The sequence below is a fragment of the Salvelinus fontinalis genome, chromosome 1 (genome assembly GCF_029448725.1).
Source record: "Salvelinus fontinalis isolate EN_2023a chromosome 1, ASM2944872v1, whole genome shotgun sequence".
Taxonomy (NCBI): domain Eukaryota; kingdom Metazoa; phylum Chordata; class Actinopteri; order Salmoniformes; family Salmonidae; genus Salvelinus; species Salvelinus fontinalis.
Genome location: NC_074665.1, coordinates 47,525,696 through 47,549,840, shown reverse-complemented (window position 1 = coordinate 47,549,840; position 24,145 = coordinate 47,525,696). Strand labels below are relative to the sequence as shown.

The 24,145-nt window shown below is 44.3% G+C and overlaps 1 protein-coding gene across 1 annotated transcript in view; it reads right to left on the bottom strand.

Moving 5' to 3' along the window:
- rhbdl1 (rhomboid, veinlet-like 1 (Drosophila)) overlaps window positions 1-18,102 on the bottom strand; it is a 58,195-nt gene extending 40,093 nt beyond the window's left edge. Inside the window, exons 1-2 of the mRNA XM_055924181.1 lie at window positions 17,596-18,102; window positions 2,217-2,375 (exon numbers count right to left, since the gene is read on the bottom strand). Coding sequence (XP_055780156.1) covers window positions 2,217-2,375; window positions 17,596-17,634 — 198 coding nt within the window. The 5' untranslated portion in view covers window positions 17,635-18,102. The remainder of the gene's footprint in view (window positions 1-2,216; window positions 2,376-17,595) is intronic.
- Between the last annotated feature and the right edge of the window lie 6,043 nt (window positions 18,103-24,145).

Here is a 24,145-nt window from a genome sequence, read left to right as displayed (position 1 = left end):
TTTACACACTCACACTACTGAACTTGTGGGCCAAGAGCTCGCTTCCGACACATTTACACCCAGTCACATGGAGACAGTATGTGTGGATCAACAACTCACACCAAGCCCGAAGACCAAAAGCGTAAAGGAAAGGTTAACATCCCTGTTCAGCAGACTAACAGGATGAAAGTCCCACGCCTCGGGGCCAAAAGGCTAGACATAACTGCTGATGTACAGTATGTAGAGTGCACAGATGTGTGAAAACACACACACACAAGCACACACTGTCACACACACACACACTGCTCCAGCTCCACAGGCAGGGGTGTTTTATCTTCGTTGCCAGGTCTTAATTCAGGCCATACGGCAGACTGTAGACACTGGAGATAATATAATGGCAGCGGTGCGCTTCCCAACTCAAAATACCATTCATCCGTCACATACTGTCAATGGTGTCCCCCTTATAAATCTCCCTGAAGGAGAGGGAGGGAAAGAGGCAGGCAGACAGAGGAAAAGTGAAGGAGATGGAAAGAAAGAAAGAAAGAAAGAGGGGACAGAAGGAGGAAGAGAGAAGGAAAAATAAAGCGTGATAGAAAGAGAAGAAGACAACAGAGGGAGGCTGGGGGGGGGGGGGGGGGGGGGGCGTCAGCTTGGTTATGACCTGGTTAAAAATGTCACGCTACATTTGCATGTTCTCCCCGACAAACTAAACCAGAGCGCCACCAATACAGACCTGCTCCTATAAGACACACAACATACAGAGAAGAGATTCCCGTCAGCATTTGAATATCATCCAAATTAGTCAGCATATCTGTACGCTGAGCATGTGTATGGTGAATGAGTCGGTGTGTGTATGTATTAGCCTCCCTGATCATGTGTTAGTGAGCAAGTGCACGTCCTCTGTGAGTGTGTGTGTCTGTGCCCATTCAGTGAAAAATGAATACAAACTGTGTGTGCGCACACGTTTGTCAGACAAATCTTTACCAATCAGACATGGATGTCGATATCTCTGTGAGCCTGAGCATTCTCAAATTACCTTAGATTACTGCCTGCTACTACCAATGCTGGGCTGATCGAACCCAATTTGCATTTGGCTGACGGTGAATATTAAACTGTCTCGCTGATGCTGCCTAAACCTGGGGAGGGTTTTAACATACGATCTGGAGCTGCACGGGTGACGGAGAAGAAAATAAATTCTGAGCGTTTGAGACGGGGGGGTTAAAGGAAAGGGAGGGGGTGATATTGGGGAGAGAGAAGGGTACGTTGTGAATAAAGGGATACTATTAAAGGAGGATAAGATTTGCAGAAGGGAGTAATCGGAGGGAAGAGTATCACATCTGGGATGGAGGGAGTAACAGAAGGAAGAGGCATGAAGATCCAAGAAGGGAGGGGTGGACGATAGGAGAAGGGCAAAGTAAAGGAAGGGGTTGGAATGTCAGCGAGAGCACCTGCATCTGCATTGCTGCTCACACACTAGAAACGAGACCTGAGCATTTGGAAGGGGAACTAAATGGAACAGCTTTCATTACAAACCATGAGCAGAACAGAGCGAAGGAAGGAACCAGCTTTGGGAAGTGAAAACATGTCAGGAATTGCATCGTGTTGAATGAATCACGCTACTTAAACCCATATGCTGCGAGGAGAAGAAACATGCTCTGGTCTACTGCTACACTCAGGGCTAAGAATCACCTCAGCCCCTTTAAAAGGCTTTGCATTAATTTGATATATAGGAACAAAGGTCTAAACACAGACAGGTTAAGTGGAGATGAATGAATATGAATGTCTCTGACCTCCTAGCAGCATCAGAACTCAGAACACTGCTCAGTAGAAGACATTGGGGCAGGATTTTCCCCTTTGCTCCACCAACAGCTAATACAGTATAATGTATCACTGTGTGTGTGTGTGTGTGTGTGTGTGTGTGTGTGTGTGTGTGTGTGTGTGTGTGTGTGTGTGTGTGTGTGTGTGTGTGTGTGTGTGTGTGTGTGTGTGTGTGTGTGTGTGTGTGTGTGTGTGTGTGTGTTTATTTATCATTACATTTTGTTTGTGTGTATTTATAATTGCATTTAATTAGAAAGATCAAACCTCTTTCTGAAGAACTAAAGACTGCAATGGGCAGGTACATTTTGACATCATGAACCTCCCTGTCTTTTCTCGAATCATTCTGTAGCAAGTGTGTGCACGTACTATACGTGCTTCTGTGTGTGTGTGTGTGTGTGTGTCCGTTCCCAGTCACTCACCAGCTCGATGAGCTCCTGGTAGCACACCTGTCCATCCTCGTTGCTCTGCACCAGGGCAAACAGCATGTCCAGTTTGGAGGGGTCCAGCTGCAGCTCATGGTGCTCCACCAGACTGGTGAAGTTCTCCACTGCGATGAAACCGGTGTTGTCTGGGTCCAGCTGGCAAAACACAACAACACATGAATATCAGTGCAGGCTGATCAGAATGCTGCTGTTGATGATTCTAGTAGTAGTGCTTATTAGCAAGGATCGGCTCAATTCCATTTCAATTCAGGGAATTCAAGATTTGAAAAGTGACATTCCTTTCCTACGTTGAGTAAATTGAAAGGGAATTATCCTGTTCATTTCAAATAATTCTCTTTCTCTACCTCCCATTCTTGATATACACAACACATCTCATCTGCAGTGCTTGTTAAAAGCACATTGCGCTCAATAGGCAACAGTTATGTAGAGAGGTACTGTAGTTATTAACTAGTCCATAGACAACAGTCGACAGCAGACACACAATAGAACAGACAGACCAGGACAATGGAGAGTAACGGAGCCAAGAGAGAAGAGTCTGTCAATGAGAGCAGCATTAATTAAGCCATACTATCAGTGGGAACGTCAATGGAAGAATTAGACCTGCCTTAAAAACAGAACACTAGCTAGCTGTATTTATTCTAATTAAATGGGCAGGCGAGAAGAAAAGAGCAGGCTGATAACATCAGTCATTTGGCAGGACTGATAACCAAAATGGGCCAACATGTCAAAATCGTACACCGTGACCTGAACCCACTGTACGACTGAAATCCCACCGCTGTCACCATATGTCGTTGTACAGAATTAAATCGGTAGAGAGCATTAGATTCTCTGGAGTCTTTCCTTTCATTTTGGAGTTGAAGTCACAGTTTGCCTTCTAATGAGTTTAGTGAGACGCGTTCTAACTGCATTTGTGGACCAATCAGGACAGTGTGGTTTTCATTAATCACCAGTCTCACTGTGAGGCGACCGGCCCCTGTGGGTTACTACCGCTGAAGCTCGCATGCCTCGGTCTACCCGTGATTAATTTAAGCGGGGGAGTGTCATAAAACTCGCCAGAGTTTAACCGTCCGAAATAGAGCCGGTTAAAAATGGCCCATAAAGTATAGGGTGTGTATGTGCATGTGGTGTACAGTGTGTATGAGCCCTCGTCCGACTGTGCTTTTATGTTTGTACTGTATCTATCCGTCATCAACTGCCTATTTTCCTTCCTTTTTTAAAATATTCAATTTAATTTGATTCAATGGCTCATTAATATCCAGTGCTAGTTTCTCTTTAGGGTGTCTAGTTTGAGTAGTCTAGTCCTGTGTGTGAGTTTACCTAAGGCCAAACCCATCCAGCACAAACAGACCACATGGGACGACCGCTCAGTGCCTAGCCCTTTACTATGTTTCCTGTAATGCTAACGTAGGCTAACGTAGGCTCATTAGTCATCTGAGAGTAAACCAACAGCTCCTTGTCGCTCCAGGGCGGAACAGTGGTCTTTCAGCTGTTGCATCACTCTGGAGTCACCCACAGTGTGTATCATGTTGGTCTGTGTAAAGATAGGAGGGACTCTCAATGTTCCCCATTGTGGTTTGGGCCCTTTCGTTCTGAATATACATGGCCCTGTGACTCAGTGGGCAGAGGTAATTTCCCTGACTGCCTCAGGATCAGGAGTGGAGAGTGGTTGTATAAACACTGAGCCTGGCAGTACCAGTCTATACTGCAGCTGCCACAAGGTCAACAGCTTTACAGCTCAATTTAGCAAGGAAGATCAATCAGAAAATCCCTGCGAGTGCCTGATACAGTGTGTGTGTGTGTTTTGTTGTGTTACAGCCTGAAAATAAAATGGCTTAAATCAAGATTTATTTTGGTCACTGGCCTACAGAAAAATACCCCATGATGTCAAAATGGAATTATTTTTTTTCGAAATGTTTACAAATGAATAAAAAATGAAAAGCTGAAAGGTCTTGAGTCAATAAGTATTTAACCTCTTTGTTCAGGAGTAAAAATGTGCTTAACAATCCACATATTATGTTGCATGGACTCACTTTGTGTGCAATAATAGTGTTTAACATGATTTTTGAATGACTACCCCATCTCTGTACCCCACCCCACACAGTTATCTGTAAGGTTGCTCAGTCGAGCTGGGAATTTCAAACACAGATTCAACCACAAATACCAGGAAAGTTTTTCCATTGTCTTGCAAAGAAGGGCACCTATTGCACCTAAAGCAGACAATGAATATCTCTTTGAGCATGGTGAAGTTAATTACACTTTGGATGGTGTATCAATACACCCAGTCACCCAGTCCTTCCTAACTCAGTTGCCGGTGAAGTAGGAAACTGCTCAGGGATTTCACCATGAGGCCAATGGTGACTTTAAAACAGTTGAAGAGTTGAATTTCTGTGATAGGAGAACAACAACATTGTAGTTACTCCACAACCCTAACCTTATTGATAGAGTGAAAAGAAGGAAGCCTGTACAGAATATAAATATTCCAAAACCTGCATCCTGCTTGCAACAATGCACGAAAGTAAAACTGCAAAAAATGTGGGCAAAGCAAATTTTTTTTGCCCTGAATACAAAGTGTTATGTTTGGGGCAAATCCAATACATTAGCAAGTACCACTCTCCATATTTTCAAGCATAGTGGTGGCTGCATCATGTTATGGTATGCTTGTAAACGTTAAGGACTGGGAAGTTTTTCAGGATAAAAAAAAAAATGGAAGTAAGCACAGGCAAAATCCTAGAGGAAAATCTGGTTCAGTCTGCTCTTCACCAGACACTGAGAGATTAATTCAATTTTCAGCAGGACAACAAGCTAAAACACAAGGCCAAATCTACACTGGAGTTGCTTACCAAGTTATAGTTTTTACTTAAATCTACTTGAAAATCTATGGTAAGACCTGAAAATGGTTGTCTAGCAATGATCAACAACCAATTTGACAGAGCTTGAATCATTTTTTAATGAATAATGAGCAAATGTTGCATAGTCCAGGTGTGGAAAGCTCTTAGAGACTCACAGCTGTAATTGCTGCCAAAGGTGCATCCAAAATATTGACTCAGAGGTGTGAATACTTATGTAAATGAGATATTTCTGTATTTAATTTTCAATACATTTGCTAACATTCCTAAAAACACGTTTTTACTTTGTCGTTATGGTTATTGTGTGTACATGGGTGAGAAAAAAAGTGTGGAATACAGGCTGTAACACAGCAAAATGTGGAATAAGTCAAGGGGTATGAATACTTTCTGAAGGCCTATCACTCTCTCTTTGTGGAGTTATTTTACTCCTCCACTGTACTGATTTCAGCAGCGTTTACAGCTGTTTAATTGAACAAAACCAACTCTTTAATTCAAATGAATCGACTGCTCACCCTCCCCAGGTCTCTTGTTATTTATTTATTAACCCAGGGGCAGGGTACTAGCAGTCATGTACTTGTTACGGCAGATTTCCTCCTCCGCGTCTGAAGAGGAGGTGTAGGGATCGGACCAAAACACAGAGTGGAAAGTGTCCATGTTTTATTAAGAAATAAACTGAACACTACACGAAAAAAAAATAACAAAGAGAATCTACCCGAACAACAGTCCCGTGTGGCACGAACACTGACACGAAATACAAACACCCACAAAACACACGTGAAACCTCGGCTGCCTAAGTATGATTCTCAATCAGGGACAACGATTGACAGCTGCCTCTGATTGAGAATCATACCAGGCCGAACACACAAAACCCCAACATAAAAATCACACATCGACAACCCACCCAACTCACGCCGTGACCATACTAAATAAATACAAAAACAAGGGAAAACAGGTCAGGAACGTGACAGTACTAGTGTGTAAGCTTGATGATGGCTCAAGTCAGATGGTAGCATGTTAGCTCTGTTGATACTAGCAATCAAATGTTAGCGCCCTACCCTTTCTGAATGCTAATAGCAGCAACTACTGTAAATGCCTGTGTTTTCATTATCACACTTTGTTGTAAAAGCTATTTTTAATCCCAACAGGCAGGCACTCGGACACGAGCATTTCACTGTAAGGTCTACACCTGTTGTATTCGGCGCATGTGACAAATAACATTTGATTTGAAACACGCGGATACGGACATACACACACAAACTGGTTTTCAGTCAACTCTTGACATAACCCACACTGGGTAATCTCTGCTGAACGCCGGGGCCCCTCGCTGGCTGGACCTGACCGCCTGGAGCTTGTATGAGGCTTCCTGAAATGCAGCTAAAGCCAATGCATGTATGAAAATGAACCAAGAAAGAAAGAAGGCTCAGATCTATTTTTACTTAATCCCCTTACTGTGTGTTTCACGGAGGTTTGTTGAATCATAGTCAATTCTGCCCCCGGTGCCGAGGAGAGAGAGCGAAGGGGTGCAGATACAACCAGCGTTTTTCACAGGCTGAGTGTAGGACACTAGGATGATAGGAGGGGGAGAAAGGGAGGGCAGGACCATAATCATGGTTTGAGTTTTAGTGAGGTTCGGAAGGAAAAAAAACAGCAAAAGCTAGCAAAAATTACCCCAGCCATTATTACCTTGGCTGCTGTAGGTTCATTCACTTCAATCAATCTACAAACACGTAGCCTATTAACTATACAGATGTAATGTTCTACCCCTGAAAGGAGGGAAATATGAGAAATTATTCACACTGACAGATATAGCATCAGCGACTGTTCAGTCAGTTGTAATGATGAATTGCATAAAATCCTCAACTCTTTACATAGATATCTCTTTTCTCAAACTACATAGCCTTCACGTTTGTATTCCTAGGCATTACTAATCAAGCGCCGCACAAACACATCAATGGAGCACACAGATGATCGTATTATCACATTCACATGAATTTCTAGAATATTACTTACTATTCTGTATTAATATCAGTGATATAGAGGTTCAAAAAAAGTGGGTATTGGGTAAACTAAACTCCAGTGTGCAATCGAGATAAGACGAACAAACACTGATATAAACAAAAACATTTTTAGAACTTTGCTTGCATCTTAATGTAGGGAAGATAGGCTATGTGGAGATGTTCATATTGAAACATGGTGTATCTTTTCCCTAACTTGTTTGATAAGGTTAGTACAGATTTTCTCAGGTGTTCTCAGGTGTCCCCACATGGGGCCCTGGCCCCAAGTATGGGAACCACTGTACTAACCTCTCTCTCTGCTTGCTTCCTCTCTCTCTCTGTCTCCTCTGCTTCCTTCTGCATGCATTGCAGCCTACCTCAGCTTCACCACTGTCTATTCTCTGTAAAGCAAAGTTATTATGAGAGCTTACTAGCCTGCTAAGGTAGGCTCCATTTAACGTTAGCTTCTTGATTCATCCTTCTAGCTGGCTACGTAATACTAGCCAGAGCCCTTCAACCAGGAGGCTCCTCAAATGAGGATGGGGATTACCATCCTACTCAGTGAATTTCATAAAAATAAAAGTTGTGAAACATTAAAGGGGAATTTCACCCTGGGAGAATCTGGGCATGTTTTCATCATGTCTGAGACATTTCTAGGTCAGTGAGATGTGTTTCACACATAATTGCCCAGGAGGAAGGTCTGGGCTTTGCACGCTGACTGATACACACTATGACTGCTTCTGGTGTCCTTGATATGGTTGTCCTTGTCCTTGATATGGTTGTCCTTGTTCGATAGAGCCATTGGAAGTCTTTCAATGATGTTCCTATCAACGAATTCATTGCTAAATATACAAGCTGACACCTTTTCTCCAGTCTCTGAAAGACTACAACCCATGTGGGGTGGTGCTTCGTGCTCTTGCCCCGTCTCTCCCCTAAGGCAGTCTTTTTTGAAAGGGAGACGGACACCAATAACACAATCCTTTGGGCAAAACTGAAAAAACTGACCAGACCGCAATGGCTCCAAGTGATTCCTCTCAGCAACACAAATTCGACAATGGTGCCATTTTTTTCCTACATGGTGACTTTCAACTATACAGTCGTGGCCAAAAGTCTTGAGAATGACACAAATATTAATTTCCACAGAGTTTGCTGCTTCAGTGTCTTTAGATAGTTTTGTCAGATGTTACTATGGAATACTGAAGTATAATTACAAGCATTTCATAACTGTCAAAGGCTTTTATAGACAAGTACATGAAGTTGATGCAAAGACTCAAAATTTGCAGTGTTGACCCTTCTTTTTCCAAGACCTCTGCAATCTGCCCTGGCATGCTGTCAATTAACTTCTGGGCCACATCCTGACTGGTGGCAGCCCATTCTTGCATAATCAATGCTTGGAGCTTGTCAGAATGTGTGGGTTTTGATTGTCCACCCGCCTCTTGAGGATTGACCACAAGTTCTCAATGGGATGAAGGTCTGGGGAGTTTCCTGGCCATGGACCCAAAAGATCGATGTTTTGTTCCCCGAGCCACTTAGTTATCACTTTTGCCTTATGGCAAGGTGCTCCATCATGCTGGAAAAGGCATTGTTCGTCACCAAACGGTTCCTGGATGGTTGGGAGTAGTTGCTCTCGGAGGATGTGTTGGTACAATTCTTTATTCATGGCTGTGTTCTTAAACAAAATTTTGATTGAGCCCACTCTCTTGGCTGAAGAAGCAACCCTACACATGAATGGTCTCAGGATGCTTTACTGTTGGCATGACACAGGACTGATGGTAGAGCTCACCTTGTCTTCTCTGGACAAGCTTTTTTTCCAGATGCCACAAACAATCGGAAAGGGGATTAATCAGAGAAAATGACTTTACTCCAGTCCTCAGCAGTCCTATCCCTGTACCTTTTGCAGAATATCAGTCTGTCCCTGATGTTTTTCCTGGAGAGAAGTGGCTTCTTTGCTGCCCTTCTTGACACCAGGCCATCCTCCAAAAGTCTTCGCCTCGCTGTGCGTTCAGATGCACTTGCACCTGCCTGCTGCCATTCCTGAACAAGCTCTGTACTGGTGGTGCCCCGATCCCGCAGCTGAATCAACTTTAGGAGACGGTCCTGGCGCTTGCTGGACTTTCTTGGGTGCCCTGAAGCCTTCTTCACAACAATTGAACTGCTCTCTTTGAAGTTCTTGATGATCCGATAAATGGTTGATTTAGGTGCAATCTTACTGGCAGCAATATCCTTGCCTGTGAAACCCTTTTTGTGCAAAGCAATGATGACGGCACGTGTTTCCTTGCAGGTAACCCTGGTTGACAGAGGAAGAACAATGATTCCAAGCACCACCCTCCTTTTGAAGCTTCCAGTCTGTTATTCAAACTCAATCAGCATGACAGCGTGATCTCCAGCCTTGTCTTCGTCAACACTCACACCTGTGTTAACGAGAGAATCACTGACATGATGTCAGCTGGTCCTTTTGTGGCAGGGCTGAAATGCAGTGGAAATGATTTTTTGGGATTCAGTTCATTTGCATGGCAAAGAGGGACTTTGAAATTAATTGCAATTCATCTGATCACTCTTCATAACATTCTGGAGTATATGCAAATTGCCAGCATACAAACTGAGGCAGCAGACTTTGTGAAAATGTATATTTGTGTCATTCTCAAAACTTTTGGCCACGACTGTACATGTTTCAACCGGAATATATCGAAGAGGATTTGAAACAAAGAGTTGGATTTAGCTAAAAGCTCAGCTACAGCCGATGGCAGCACCAAGAGGGCAGATTACAAATATGGTGGCTTGCTAAGTAAGTTATTTTTCCTGCAAGCCCCCTAGCTATCTAGCTAACTTTAGTTTAACTACTGAAACTCATATTGTGTATTGCTGGCTAACATGTGTTACAGGTAGCTAGCTAGCAAGTCTAGCTTGCTAAGTTAGCTAAACAACTACAGGTAGTCATATCCATGACTAAAAGTAGATTAGTTGTTACAATCGGAGATCTATTGTATCTTGATTGTAAAACCTCTTCTCTTTTTAGTTGTAGATATGGCCAGCTACTAAACAACAAGCTACAACGTTACAACCAGTCACCTAAAGCTAGGTTTACCAGCAAACGTTAGCACAACTGGAGTTGGCTAGCTAGTTAGCCTGGCACCTGCTAACTTGTTACTATGCGCCAAGCCTTGTGTGTGTAACTTTTTAGCAAACGTGTAACATTAACTGTAAATAGTTTTATTAGCCAGCTATGTAACATGTAACATAATTGACGAGGGTTGACATTGGTTATGATTTCAAAATCACAGATGTAAATAACAATTATTAAGTTTACTAGCTAACAGTGAGTAGAAACAACAATACAACAATTTAACTATTGTAAATCTCTAAGACTGATAAGTTGGTTTTACTACATAAAAAAATATTTGCCTAAGCATTTCTGATAGACATGGCTGTAGCGAGATACTGTCTACCTAACTACCTAGGTACATTTGTACTGTCACGTTCCTGACCTGTTTTCCTTTGTTATGTATTTGTTTTAGTTGGTCAGGGCGTGAGTTGGGTGGGTTGGTCTAGGTTTCTATTTCTATGTTGGCTTTTTGTGTTCGGCCTGGTATGATTCTCAATCAGAGACAGGTGTGTATCGTTTGTCTCTGATTGAGAGTCTTACTAAGGCAGCCAGGGTTTCACTGGTGTTTTGTGGGTGTTTGTTCTTGTGTCAGCGTTTGGGCCACACAGGACTGCTGCAGGTTAGTCACGTTTGTTGTTTTGTTAATTTGTAGTGTTTTGTTGGTTTGCCATTAAATCATGAATACTTACCAATCCGCATCTTGGTCCGATCCATGCTCCTCCTCGTCTGAGGAGGAGAACGACTACGACAACCTTTACATGTACGGTCTGGTCACTGTGCAAAGGTTCACAGTTATGCCATATTTCTATAGACCCTTTTCTAGTACACATCACACTGACATCACGCACAGATGCGTGCAACTCTTGACGGCAGTGAGAAAGCCATCGGCATCTGCGCCCATTCAAAATAGCCTAGATTTACATTTTAATTACATCTAAACAAAATAACTTTTTGGGGTTCTCATACGCTTACAATTATGTTTTGATAGTTTTTTAAGTATAATGCAGTTGATTTGCGATGATGACAAAAACATTATATTAAGTAGGACATTTATACGAGCCTTGAAATCCAAAAGTAGTGCGAAATGCACTTATAAGCAACATGTAAATAGAGGCTTTTTTTGCTGCCGTTCTATAAGAACTCCCTTTTGTTCTGCCACCAAGTTACGCACGTCGCCCTCTTGCAGCAATGTTTGCAAGCACAGAAAAGGGTCTATTAGGCTAGATATCGAAATGTAATCTATGTGCCTGTACACATGTATGAATGTTCAACTAGTCTACCCTAATGTTGTTATGCTGGCACAGTTCCACTGTCGTTCAAACTCTGCAAAGAAGTATAATTTATTATATTTTTTTGTTTTACAGACAATATCGTGTGGTGCCTGGGCTTTTTCCTGGTGTGGATTCATATAGAGAAACATAATCCCTCTGCCTGCGTGTGTCATTGTACCAGAACTGTATCCCTCTCAATGGATTGGACATATGCGGGATTTCAAGCAGAAGATGACTCAAGAGGAGCTGAATGGCAGTTTGATCTAACAACACTTCTCCCACAGTGTTCCCTGAACTTACTGTATGTTTCTTTCGAATGGAAATTTAATCATGAAAACCTCTCCCATCATTTGCTGATCACCAGTTCTCTTAACTACAGATTGTTTCACCAGATAATGTGATTTAACCAAAGATTTTTGGTATCATTTACTGGGAGTTAACATCAGCTAGGTGGCTAGGTGGCTAATGCTAACGTTAGCTAGGTGGCTAATGTAAGCTACGCTAGGGGTTAGGGTTAAGGTTAAGGTTAGGAGTTACGTTAAAGGGCTAAGGTTAGGGTTACCTAACAAGCTAAGTAGTTGCAAAGTAATAAGTAGTTGAAAAGTTGCTAATTAGCTAAAATGCGAAAGTTGTCCGTGATGAAATTCAAACACGCATCTCTCTTTTCATTATTCCCTAAAGTAACCTTCTGTCTTATATAAGCTTACCAAACGTAACATATCGCACTGATTTGAATATCCCGCATTTTTGTTTACTATGTTACGTCTAGTCTATGAGACCAGCCTGGTTTAACAAGTTCCAGGAGCAACCATCTTCTGAGAAGGTGAAGAGGTGGTGAAGGATTGGTCTTTGTTGGTAATTAGAACAATTAACAATCAATACATTTAATTTGGAAAACAGAGTCGCGTGAATGACGCTTGTAAGCGGAGCCTTTTTGCTTAGTCAGGGTAGTGGGGCTCATGACTGTCTGACAGAGGAAGAAAGGAAAAGAGATGGGGAAACAGAGAGAGGGAGGAGGGGTGAGAGGAGAAGAGGGAGGGGATGGTGCAGAAAGGCAGCTGTTATTGAAGCGATCCAACAGCGGGAGGGTTGACAAGCCACATCGTTGCCATGGTTACATGTTTTTGCATTTCCCTTTTACGAGTGCTGGGGCATGAAGAAGAGACGGAAGGAGATAAAGAGGGGAGAGATGGGATGAAGAAAGGTTAAAGGGGGAGGTGGAGCACTGGAGTAGGAAAAGATGGATATAGATGGTTGGAGAGATAATGAGGGGAATGGATAAAAGAATGGGCTGAGGAAAAAGGGATGAAAGAAGGGACGGCTAAGGGCCCAAGGGGGGGGGTGACACCAGTACCTAGGAATGGTGAGGGTGAAAGGGTTAACGAAAAGAAAGAGGACGAGATAGGGTGAAGAAAAATATGGTGGGAGCAAGTAGAAGAGGATGGATGAAGATAGGGGGATGAAATAGTGCGGATGAGAAGGAGGCTGCAGGGGAATGACCGCTCTGTTAACCCAGTCACTGAGGCTGGCCCCAGTGCAGACCTAACTTAACTGAGCAACCAGCACTACAGTGGGGAAGGCGAGAAGACCCTGACCTGGGAACAGACCGCAGCCATAAATAAAAACAAGGAAGTTCTAGGTACTTTCAGTAATTATTTGTGCAGTACCTATCTATGAAGTAGTAGGAGTGTAGTACTGTAGTGACATGAGTGTACTAATTTAGCATTGTAGTAGTAAACATTAAGAACACCTTCCTAATATTGCCCTCAGAACAGCCTTAATTCGTAGGGGCGTGGACTCTACAATGCTTCCCGCAGTTGTGTCAAGTTGGCTGAATGTCCTTTGGTTGGTGGACCATTCTTGATACACACGGGAAACTGTTGAGTATGAAAAACCCAGTAGAGTTGCAGTTCTTGACACACTTAAATTGGTGCGCCTGGCACCTACAACTATACCCCGTTCAAAGGCACTTAAATCTTTTACCTTGCCCGTTCACCCTCTGAATGGCACACATACACAATCCATGTCTCTATTGTCTCAAGGCTCTTAACCTGTCACCTCCCCTTCATCTACACTGATTGAAGTGGATTTAACAGGTGACACAAATAAGGGATCATAGCTTTCACCTGGATTCACCTGGCCAGTCTATGTCATGAAAAGAGCAGATGTCCTTAATGTTTTGTACACTCAGTAAAGTACTGTAGTAGTATTAGAGTGGTGTAGTAGTGTAGTAGTACACATGAAGCATCTGAGTATTGCAGTATTATGAGCATAGTATAAGTGTTGCAGTAGTACTTGCATGGCAGTGTATTAGCTCAGTGTCTGAGCTAACTGGGTATCCACAGCTGTTCTCTGACTGGGCCACTCTGTAATTATCATACGGCTGCAGCATTCTAGGCTACTGTGGCACTGACTGACTGCAAGATGGTGGCAGCCAGGCCACCACAACAGCTCTCTCTCTCAAACCGATGACTACATTTTCTTCCATTTACACATCCAGCACTGTCAAACTAAAAAAACGTCAAGAGACATTCCTGAAATGCCGCACATGAAAAGCACCACACTGACGGTATCAGACCTCTAGGAAAAGGAAAGGGAACAAAAGAACCTTATCCACACTGTGGTTGGCATATATACGTCAAAACGGTATTAGCCTGTCCTTTATGTAGCAGGTGAAAATAACTGTAAGGAGGGGAATCGCAGAGGAGATATTTATCAACTAATGATCGCATGGCTCAGTGATAGTGGAGCTCTAGCTCCCAGTTTCCTTATTAAGTGTCATGGCTATATAAATATATGTGCGTATGAAGAAGAGACGGAAGGAGATAAAGAGGGGAGAGAGGGGATGAAGAAAGGTTAGAGGGGGAGGTGGAGCACTGGAGTAGGAAAAGATGGATATAGATGGTTGGAGAGATAATGAGGGGAATGGATAAAAGGATGGGCTGAGGAAACAGGGAGGATGAAAGAAGGGAGGGCTAAGGGCCCAAGGGGGGGTGACACCAGTACCTAGGAATGGAGAGGGTGAAAGGGTTAATGAAAAGAAAGAGGACGAGATAGGGTGAAGAAAAATATGGTGGGAGCAAGTAGAAGAGGATGGATGAAGATAGGGGGGATGAAATAGTGCGGATGAGAAGGAGGCTGCAGGGGAATGACGGCGCTGTTAACCCACAGGACCTCTATTATCGTCAGCAGAGCAACCAGCCACTGAGGCTGACCCCAGTGCAGACCTAACTTAACTGAGCAACCGGCACTACAGTGGGGAAGGGGAGAAGACCCTGACCTGGGAACAGACCGCAGCCATACATAAAAACAAGGAAGTTCTAGGTACTTTCAGTAATTATTTATGCAGTACCTATCTATGAAGTAGTAGGAGTGTAGTACTGTAGTAACATAAGTGTACTAACATAGCATTGTAGTAGTAGGAGTGCAGTAATATACACTGAGTGTACAAAACATTAAGAACACCTTCCTAATATTGCCCTCAGAACAGCCTTAATTCGTAGGGGCGTGGACTCTACAATGCTTCCCGCAGTTGTGTCAAGTTGGCTGGATGTCCTTTGGTTGGTGGACCATTCTTGATACACACGGGAAACTGTTGAGTATGAAAAACCCAGTAGAGTTGCAGTTCTTGACACACTTAAATTGGTGCGCCTGGCACCTACAACTATACCCCGTTCAAAGGCACTTGAATCTTTTGTCTTGTCCATTCACACTCTGAATGGCACACATACACAATCCATGTCTCTATTGTCTCAAGGCTCTTAACATGTCACCTCCCCTTCATCTACACTGATTGAAGTGGATTTAACATGTGACACAAATAAGGGATCATAGCTTTCACCTGGATTCACCTGGCCAGTCTATGTCATGAAAAGAGCAGATGTCCTTAATGTTTTGTACACTCAGTATAGTACTGTAGTAGTATTAGGGTGGGGTAGTAGTGTAGTAGTACACATGAAGCATCTGAGTATTGCAGTATTATGAGCATAGTATAAGAGTTGCAGTAGTACTTGCATGGCAGTGTATTAGCTCAGTGTCTGAGCTAACTGGGTATCCACAGCTGTTCTCTGACTGGGCCACTCTGTAATTATCATACGGCTGCAGCATTCTAGGCTACTGTGGCACTGACTGACTGCAAGATGGTGGCAGCCAGGCCACCACAACAGCTCTCTCTCTCAAACCGATGACTACATTTTCTTCCATTTACACATCCAGCAGTCAAACAAAAAAAATGTCAAGAGACATTCCTGAAATGCCGCACATGAAAAGCAACACACTTGACGGTATCAGACCTCTAGGAAAAGTAAAGGGAACATAAGAACCTTATCCACACTGTGGTTGGCATATATACGTCAAAACGGTATAAGCCTGTCCTTTATGTAGCAGGTGAAAATAACTGTAAGGAGGGGAATCGCAGAGGAGATATTTATCAACTAATGATCGCATGGCTCAGTGATGGTGGAGCTCTAGCTCCCAGTTTCCTTATTAAGTGTCATGGCTATATAAATATATGTGTGTGTGTGTGGGGGGGGGGGGGGGGGGGGGGGGGGTTGAACAGAAACAGCCTGAGCTCAGCACAGCTACCTCCTGCAGACAAAGACTAATAAAGTCATTCATGTAGCGTTCTCTCGCTCTCTCTCTCTCTGCAGAGTCTGATGTAGCAGCCCAATATGAAAGAGGTGCCTGCAACTAGCCCTCTATCATAAAGAGTGTTTCTCCACTGAAACCTCACACATTAAAGATACACGTAAATGATCTCGCTATCACCTTTGTATCTTCGAGGATTTGCTCACAAACAATCCACTATGCCTGCTGCTACTTGGGAACTTTGAAAAGCACCACCATGACCACAGCACATCCTTTAACCACATTGACATTCACTCAATATTCCTTGGTGGCTTTCTCCTTGTCAGACATAAACACACACACACACACACATATTGAAAAAAGGTCAGGTAAAACATGCGGGCATTCACACACGCATACACACGCGCACGTGCGCACGCACACACACACACAACCATACACACACACAGACACACACCTCTAAGTCTGTTGATCAATGTGTTACAGATAGGCCCCTCGTGACCCTTAGACCCTGCAGCAGATAATCAATGCCTCCCTCTCAGCAGTATGATTGCCCATTCTATCTATCAATCAGGCAAGTCCCCCACTGGTGCCTCAGAACAGTGGGATGGTCCAGTCAGCTAATAACATGAATGAGGGATGAGGGGGGGTTAGGGTTGGGGGGGGGCTGATAAGATGAATACTAGCATGCACACACACACACACACACACGCACACGCACACGCACACACACACACACACACACACACACACACACACACACACACACACACACACGCACACGCACACGCACACGCACACGCACACGCACACACAAAGTTGATAAAACAAAGCAATAAAGTAGGCTTTGATTTAGCTAACAAAACACTTTAAATACTAGAACTGAAAAATGTGAAGAATGTTCAAAGATGAATAAATGCCTCCTTAGAGAGCTGAAAGGGTGCTTGAGGCTGTGGCTGTCTGTGGCTGTCTTTGTGCTGGACCTTGATACTGCAGAGCACAGCATCGCCTCTGGGTTCTTTTTTTGGCCAAGAGTAACATCTCTGAGTGTCTTTGAGATACTGAAGGACTAGGAAAAAGACTAGACGTCTAGACAGACCTATGGCACACAATAACACAGGTACAACCAGAACTAGTGCCCAGATGAGTGGCCCACTGATCACAGTAAAATCATCAGGTCAGGACCAACCATCCCCAGGTAAATTACCTCATGACCACCGCTACCTACAATCAATGAATTCATAACACTGCTGCACAGGTAAACCAGGAAAACACGCCACTGCCACCTCAGCAAACTGTGACCCATGATCTGACCTCACCTTCAAAGGTCTACTCTTCTATGACCCTACATTTCCTGAGTATTCCTCAGTAGCATCAGTCTACTACACCTTCCACCCCAGTGTGCCGACATGCCCCTTTTCCCACTCCCCTCTCCCCTAGCAGCAGTTCTCACCCCTGCCTCTTGCCTTACATCTTTAGATAGACAGACAGCGCCTGGCTGCTGGCAGGAGACGGTAACCATAGAAACCCCCAATCGCTGCTTTGCTTGCTTACCTGCTCTTGTATGAGCTGAAACAGAGAGCTTCTATCCATATACTGGCCAGGGAGTTGAGAGGAGCCGCCGAGGACAAGGGCATAGGGAGGAGCGAGCGGGCTGCTGCTGGTGGTGGTGGTGGGGAGAGGGATGTTGGGATGAAGTAGGAGCGGGTGCCTAAACCGTAGTGTTAGCCCCCTCCACTCCACGACGTGGCTACGTCCCCTGCTCAAAGGATGGACAAGCCCAGCTAGCCTGATTCCTGGTGGCCCTGACTCTCCTGCTAGCAGTGTGGCTAACTAGCGGAGTAATCAGCAGCGTCTGTAGTGGTGGCAGGGTACTCTGTTGTGCCAGTGCAGTGTGGAAGGAGGCAGCACAGCATAACAATCAAACAGCAGATCCAGCAGCTCTCATTCACTCAATCTCCTCCTCCCTACAGCACTGACTGCTCCCTCTCGCTCCCTCTTTCCTCTCTCTTCACTCACTCACACTGCACTGCCTGCATACCAATGAGATAGAGGAGGGAGGTGGCTCCTCTCGGCCAATGAGAACCGGAGAAGGAGGAGCCACTGGCTGTAGCTCCTCTCCTCACTGCAAGGAGGGCGTCTTGGAGAGGGAGAGAGGATAAGCTCCACTGCGGCCTCAGATACGGATGCACATAGGCACATCTGTAACACAGACAGAAAGACAGACAGACAGACAGACAGACAGACAGAGTAATTAAACACTTAAGCTACTTATGAACAGAAGGAATATATGCATACATCTACATGCAGGCTTATCACATATTGTAACAGACAAATGTGAATAAACATCACACTCAAACACACTAGGATGCACATTGTAATTAAACTGGCGCCGGTGGGAATGGCGGCCGTTTTACAGGCTCCTGACCAATAATGCTATTTTGTGTATTTTTTTGCATTGATCTTAAAGTTTTTTTGTACATAATGTTTCCACCATCGTTTCCTGTGACCGAAAAGAGATTCTGGACATCAGAACAACAACCACTAACCTCGATTTGGACGAGGACTTCTACTTCAATGTGTCGGATGCAAAAGACAGGACCCTAATCGCCGACACTTGTAGAAGGCGAAGACGGTGCTATAGTGGCCGGCGTGCAGGCACCATGGTGAGATGAATGAATCATCTCTACCCTCTGTTCTATTGGCGAATGTGCAATCGCTGGAAAATCAACTGGACAAGCTGCGTTCGAGACTATCCTATCAACAGGACATTAAGAACTGTAATATACTATGCTTCTCGGATTCGTAGCTGAACAAGGACATGGATAATGTAAATCTAGCTGGTTTTTCTATGCATCGGCAGGACAGAACGGCAGAGTCCGGTAAGGAAGTCTCGGGGTTCTGCTCGCCTGAGTTAGAATACCTTATGATAAGTTGTAGACCATATTATTTACCAAGAGAGTTTTCATCTGTATTTTTCGTAGCTGTCTATTTACACCACAAAACGATGCTGGCACTAAGACTGCACTCAACGAGTGGAATGGATCAAGAAAATGCTCATCCAGAGGCAGCGCTCTTAGTGACCAGTGATTTTAATGCAGGAAAACTGAAATTCGTTTTACCTCATTTCTACCAGCATGTCACCTGTGGCACTAGAGCAGGGGTATTCAACTCTTACCCTATGAGTTCCGGAGCATGCTGGTTTTCTGTACAACCTGATAATCAATTCTACACACTGGTGTCCCAGGTCTAAATCAGTCCCTGATTAGAGTGGAACACATTGTGTGGAACTAGCTTAAAGGTCCAGATGAGTTTGAGGGAACTAGAGGGGTAAAAACTTTAGATCCCCTTACTCCACACACAGAGACGCATACAAAGCTCTACCCCGCCCTCCATTTGGCAAATCGGACCTTAAGTCTATCCTCCTGAATCCTGCTTACAAGCAAAAACTCAAACAGGAAGTACCAGTGATGTGATCAATATGGAAGTGGTCCGATGAAGCAGATGCTAAGCTACAGGACTGTTTCGCTAGCACAGACTGGAATTCATCCTATAGCATTGAGGAGTCTCCCACATCTTCACTGGCTTCATTAATAAGCGCATCGGCGACGTTGACCCCACAGTGACCGTACGTACCCCAACCAGAAACCATGGATTACAGGCAACATCTGCACTGAGCTAAAGGCTAGAGCTGCCACTTTCAAGGAGCAGGACACAAATCCGGACGCTTATAAGAAATGCTGCTGCGCCCTCCGACAAACCATCAAACAGGCAAAGCTTCAATACAGGACTAAGATTGAATCTTACTACACCGGCTCTGACGCTCATTGGATGTGGCAGGGCTTGCAAACTATCACTGATTACAAAGGGAAACCCAGCCGAGAGCTGCGCAGTAACACAAGCCTACCAGAAGAGCTAAATGTCTTCTATACTCACTTCGAGGCAAGCATCAGCTGTTCTGAACGACTGTATGATCACGCTCTCCGTAGACCTTTAAACAGGTTAACATTCACAAGGCCGCAGGGCCCGACGGATTACCAGGATGCTGACAAGTGTCTTCACTGACATTTTCAACCTCTCTCTGACCCAGTCTGTAATACCTGTTTCAAAAAAAAAACACCATACTCCCTGTGCCTAAGAACGCCAAGGTAACCTGTCTAAATGACTACCATTCAGCGTTCAACACCATAGTGCCTTCCAAGCTCATGTAACCGATGTGAAATGGCTAGCTAGTTAGCGGTGGTGCGCGTTAATAGCGTTTCAATCGGGGACGTCACTCGCTCTGAGACCTTGAAGTAGTTGTTCCCCGTGCTCTGCAAGGGCCGCGGCTTTTGTGGAGCGATGGGTAACGATGCTTCGAGGGTGACTGTTGTCGATGTGTGCAGAGGTTCCCTGGTTCGAGCCCAGGTAGGAGCGAGGGGAGGGACAGAAGCTAAACTGTTTCACTCATCACTAAGGAGCCTGAGATTGAACACCTCCCTCTACAACTGGATCCTGGCCGCCCCCAGGTGATGAGGGTAGGCAACACAGCCGCCACGTTGAGCCTAACCCCCCCTGGGGTGCGTGCTCAGTCCCCTCCTATACAGCCTGTTCACCCACGACTGCGTGGCCGTGTTCACCCACGACTGCGTGGCCGTTCAACACCATCATTTGGTTTGCAGATGACACGACAGCCTATAGGGAGGAGGTCAGAGACCTAGCAGTGTGGTGCCAGCACAACAACCTCTCCCTCCCGCAAGACAAAGGAGATGTAGTAGAGCGGGTCTAGAGATTCAACTTCATCTGTGTCCACATCACTAAGGATCTATCATGGTCCAAACACACCAACACAGTCATGAAGAGGGCACGACAACACATCTTCCCCCTCAGGAGGCTGAAAAGGTTTGGCATGGGCCCTCAGATCCTGAAAAAGTTCTACAGCTGCACCATGGAGAGCATCTTGACTGGCTGCATCACTGCTTGGTATGGAAACTGCTCGGCATCCGACCGCAAGGCGCTACAGAGGGTAGTGTGTACGGCACAGTACATCACTGGGGCAGAACTCCCTGCCATCCAGGACCTCTACAGTGCTTTATTAAAACATTTATTAAATAGTTTTTCCCCCTCATCAATCTGCACACAGTACCCCATAATGACAACGCAAAAACTGTTTTTATTATTACATTTATTGCTAATTGATTAAAAATGGAAAACTGAAACATCACATTTACATAAGTATTCAGACCCTTTACTCAGTACTTTGTTGAAGTACCTTTGGCAGCTATTACAGCCTCGAGTCTTCTTGGGTATGACGCTACAAGCTTGGCATACCTATATTTGGGGAGTTTTTCCCATTATTCTCTACAGATCATCTCAACCTCTGTCAGGTTGGATGGGGAGCGTTGCTGCACAGCTATTTTCAGGTCTCTCCAGAGTCACACAGTCCCTGCCTTTTGAAAAACATCTCCACAGCATGATGCTGCATCCACCATGCTTCACCTTAGGGATGGTGCCAGCTTTTCCTCTAGACGTGACGCTTGGCATTCAAGCCAAAGAGTTCAATTTTGGTTTCATCAGACTAGATAATCTTGTTTCTCATGGTCTGAGAGTGTCATGAATCCCGCTTCCTGAGTCTGTTTTTGCCTGTGTTCTGTCCTGGAGTGTTTTTTCCGGTGTCCTGGAACGCACCCTGTATCTCTGAGTACCTGCACCTGTATCCCATCAGCTATCTGCACACCTGGTCCTGATCATCACCCCTCCACTTCATAAGCGCTGACCTGACATCCATTCCCTGCCGGATCGTTAGCCATGAACAGTATGTTGTACCAGCGTATCAGCCTCCAGTTTGATAGTTTGTTTTGTTGTTTTGTACGTCTTGCTTGCCTTGAACTCACCTCTGTTTTTTTCTATCTACAGTCATTCACCCGGAACACTCATCCCATCCCTACCTGGTCGTCGGTGACTTCAGTTATTTCCTTGGATCTGTCTATTCAACCCCATCAACTCACCTCCGCTGCCCGCTCCGCCACTTGGATTTTTCTATCACTACATTTAAACTTGGAAATAAATACTCACCTTCGTCTTACTCTCCTTGTCCTGGTCTGCTTCTGGGTTCAACTTTAGAAGAAGCGTGACAAAGAGTCTTTAGGTGCCTTTTGGCAAACTCCAACTGGGCTGTCATGTGCATTTTACTGAGGAGTGGCTTCTGTCTGGCCACTCTACCATAAAGGCCTGATTGGTGGAGTGCTGCAGAGATGGTTGTTCTTCTGGAAGGTTCTCCCATCTCCACAGAAGAACTCTAAAGCTCTGACCAAGACCCTTCTCCCCTGATTGCTCAGTTTGGCCAGCTCTGGGGAGAGTCTTGGTGGTTCCAAACATCTTCCATTTAAGAATGATGGAGTCCACTGTGTTCTTGGGGATCTTCAATGTTGCAGAACATTTTTTGGTACCCTTCCCCAGATCTGTGCCTCAACATAATCCTGTCTCGGAGCTCTATGGACAATTACTTGGACCTCATGGCTTGGTTTTTGCTCTGACATGCACTGTCAACTGTGGGACCTTATATAGACAGGTGTGTGCCTTTCCAAATCATGTCCAATCAAGTGAATTTACCACAGGTGGACTCCAATCAAGTTGTAGAAACATCTCAAGGAGGATCAATGGAAAAAGGAGCTCAATTTCGAGTCTCATAGCAAAGGGTCTGAATGCTTATGTAAATAAGGTATTTCTGTTTTTTATTTTCAATAAATTTGCAAAAAAAATAATTCAACTGTTTTTGCTTTGTCAGTATGGGGTATTGTGTGTAGATTGAAGAGGGGAAAAAACGATTTAATCAATTTTAGAATAAGGCTGTAACGTAACAAAATGTTGAAAAAGTCAAGGGGTCCGAATACTTTCCGAAGACACTGTATACTAGGCGGTGTCAGAGGAAGGCCCTAAAAATTGTCAAAGACACCAGCCACCCAAGTCATAGACTTTTCTCTCTGCTATCGCACAACAAGCAGTACTGGAGCGCCAAGTCTGTGACCAAAAGGCACCTGAACAGCTTCTACCCGCAAGCAATAAGACTGCAGAACTGTTAATCATATGGCGACCCGGACAATTTACATTGACCCCCTATATTATTTATTTATCTTAATTGTTTTGCACGGACTCCCTTACACTGGCTCTATGCAAACTCACTAGACTAACCAGACAATAACACATACTACATTAACACTTACTACACTGACACTCCAACACATACACGATTATTAACGCAACACACACACACACACACACTTCACATATGCTGCTGCTACTCTGTATATTATATATCCTGATTGCCTAGTCACTTTTCCTTCGTGCACTTTTTTCCTTCGTGCATACTGTATTACCTCAATTACCTCAACTATCTCGTACCCCTGCACATTTACTCAGTACTGGTACTCCTTGTATATAGCCTCGTTATTGTTTTTATTGTGTTACTATTTCCTTTTTTTTGTTGCAAATACTTGTCTTACTTTTTAACTTTGCACTGTTGTGAATGGGCTCGTAAGTAAGCATTTCACTGTAAAGTCTACACCTGTTGTATTCGACGCATGTGACCAATACAATTTGATTTGACATCATAGCACATGCATTCGGACACACACACTCACAAACAGGCATGCATAACTGAGAGAGGGTTTGGATGGCATACCGAATCCACCCTCCGTGGTAACACGCAAATTAATACCACTGCAATAACACTTCGGCAGAAATACCTGGCGTACAATAGATCCTTATAAGTAATACCAGTACAAAGCCTTTTTTATGTTAATCCCATGCATAATGAATGCGAATGACAATGAGACCGCTGTATGGGGGCTGAACATCAGATTGACGAATGGCGACTCGTAACCCCATGTGTGGACAGCCGTGGTAGGAGCAGTGCTATTACCAGACCTATTTCAAATGGAGCTCCCCTTAGCAGAAAACACATTATTATTCACGAATGCATAAATCATAATCACTTATTTTAAGGACAATGAGGATGGCTGGGGATACAGTAAATCCTGCCTTATGAAGTGAATTGGTGTATTAGTGTCCAATTGAACGCTGTGGTAAGGCTGCTGTGGCTCATTTATGACCTGCTGGTGTATGA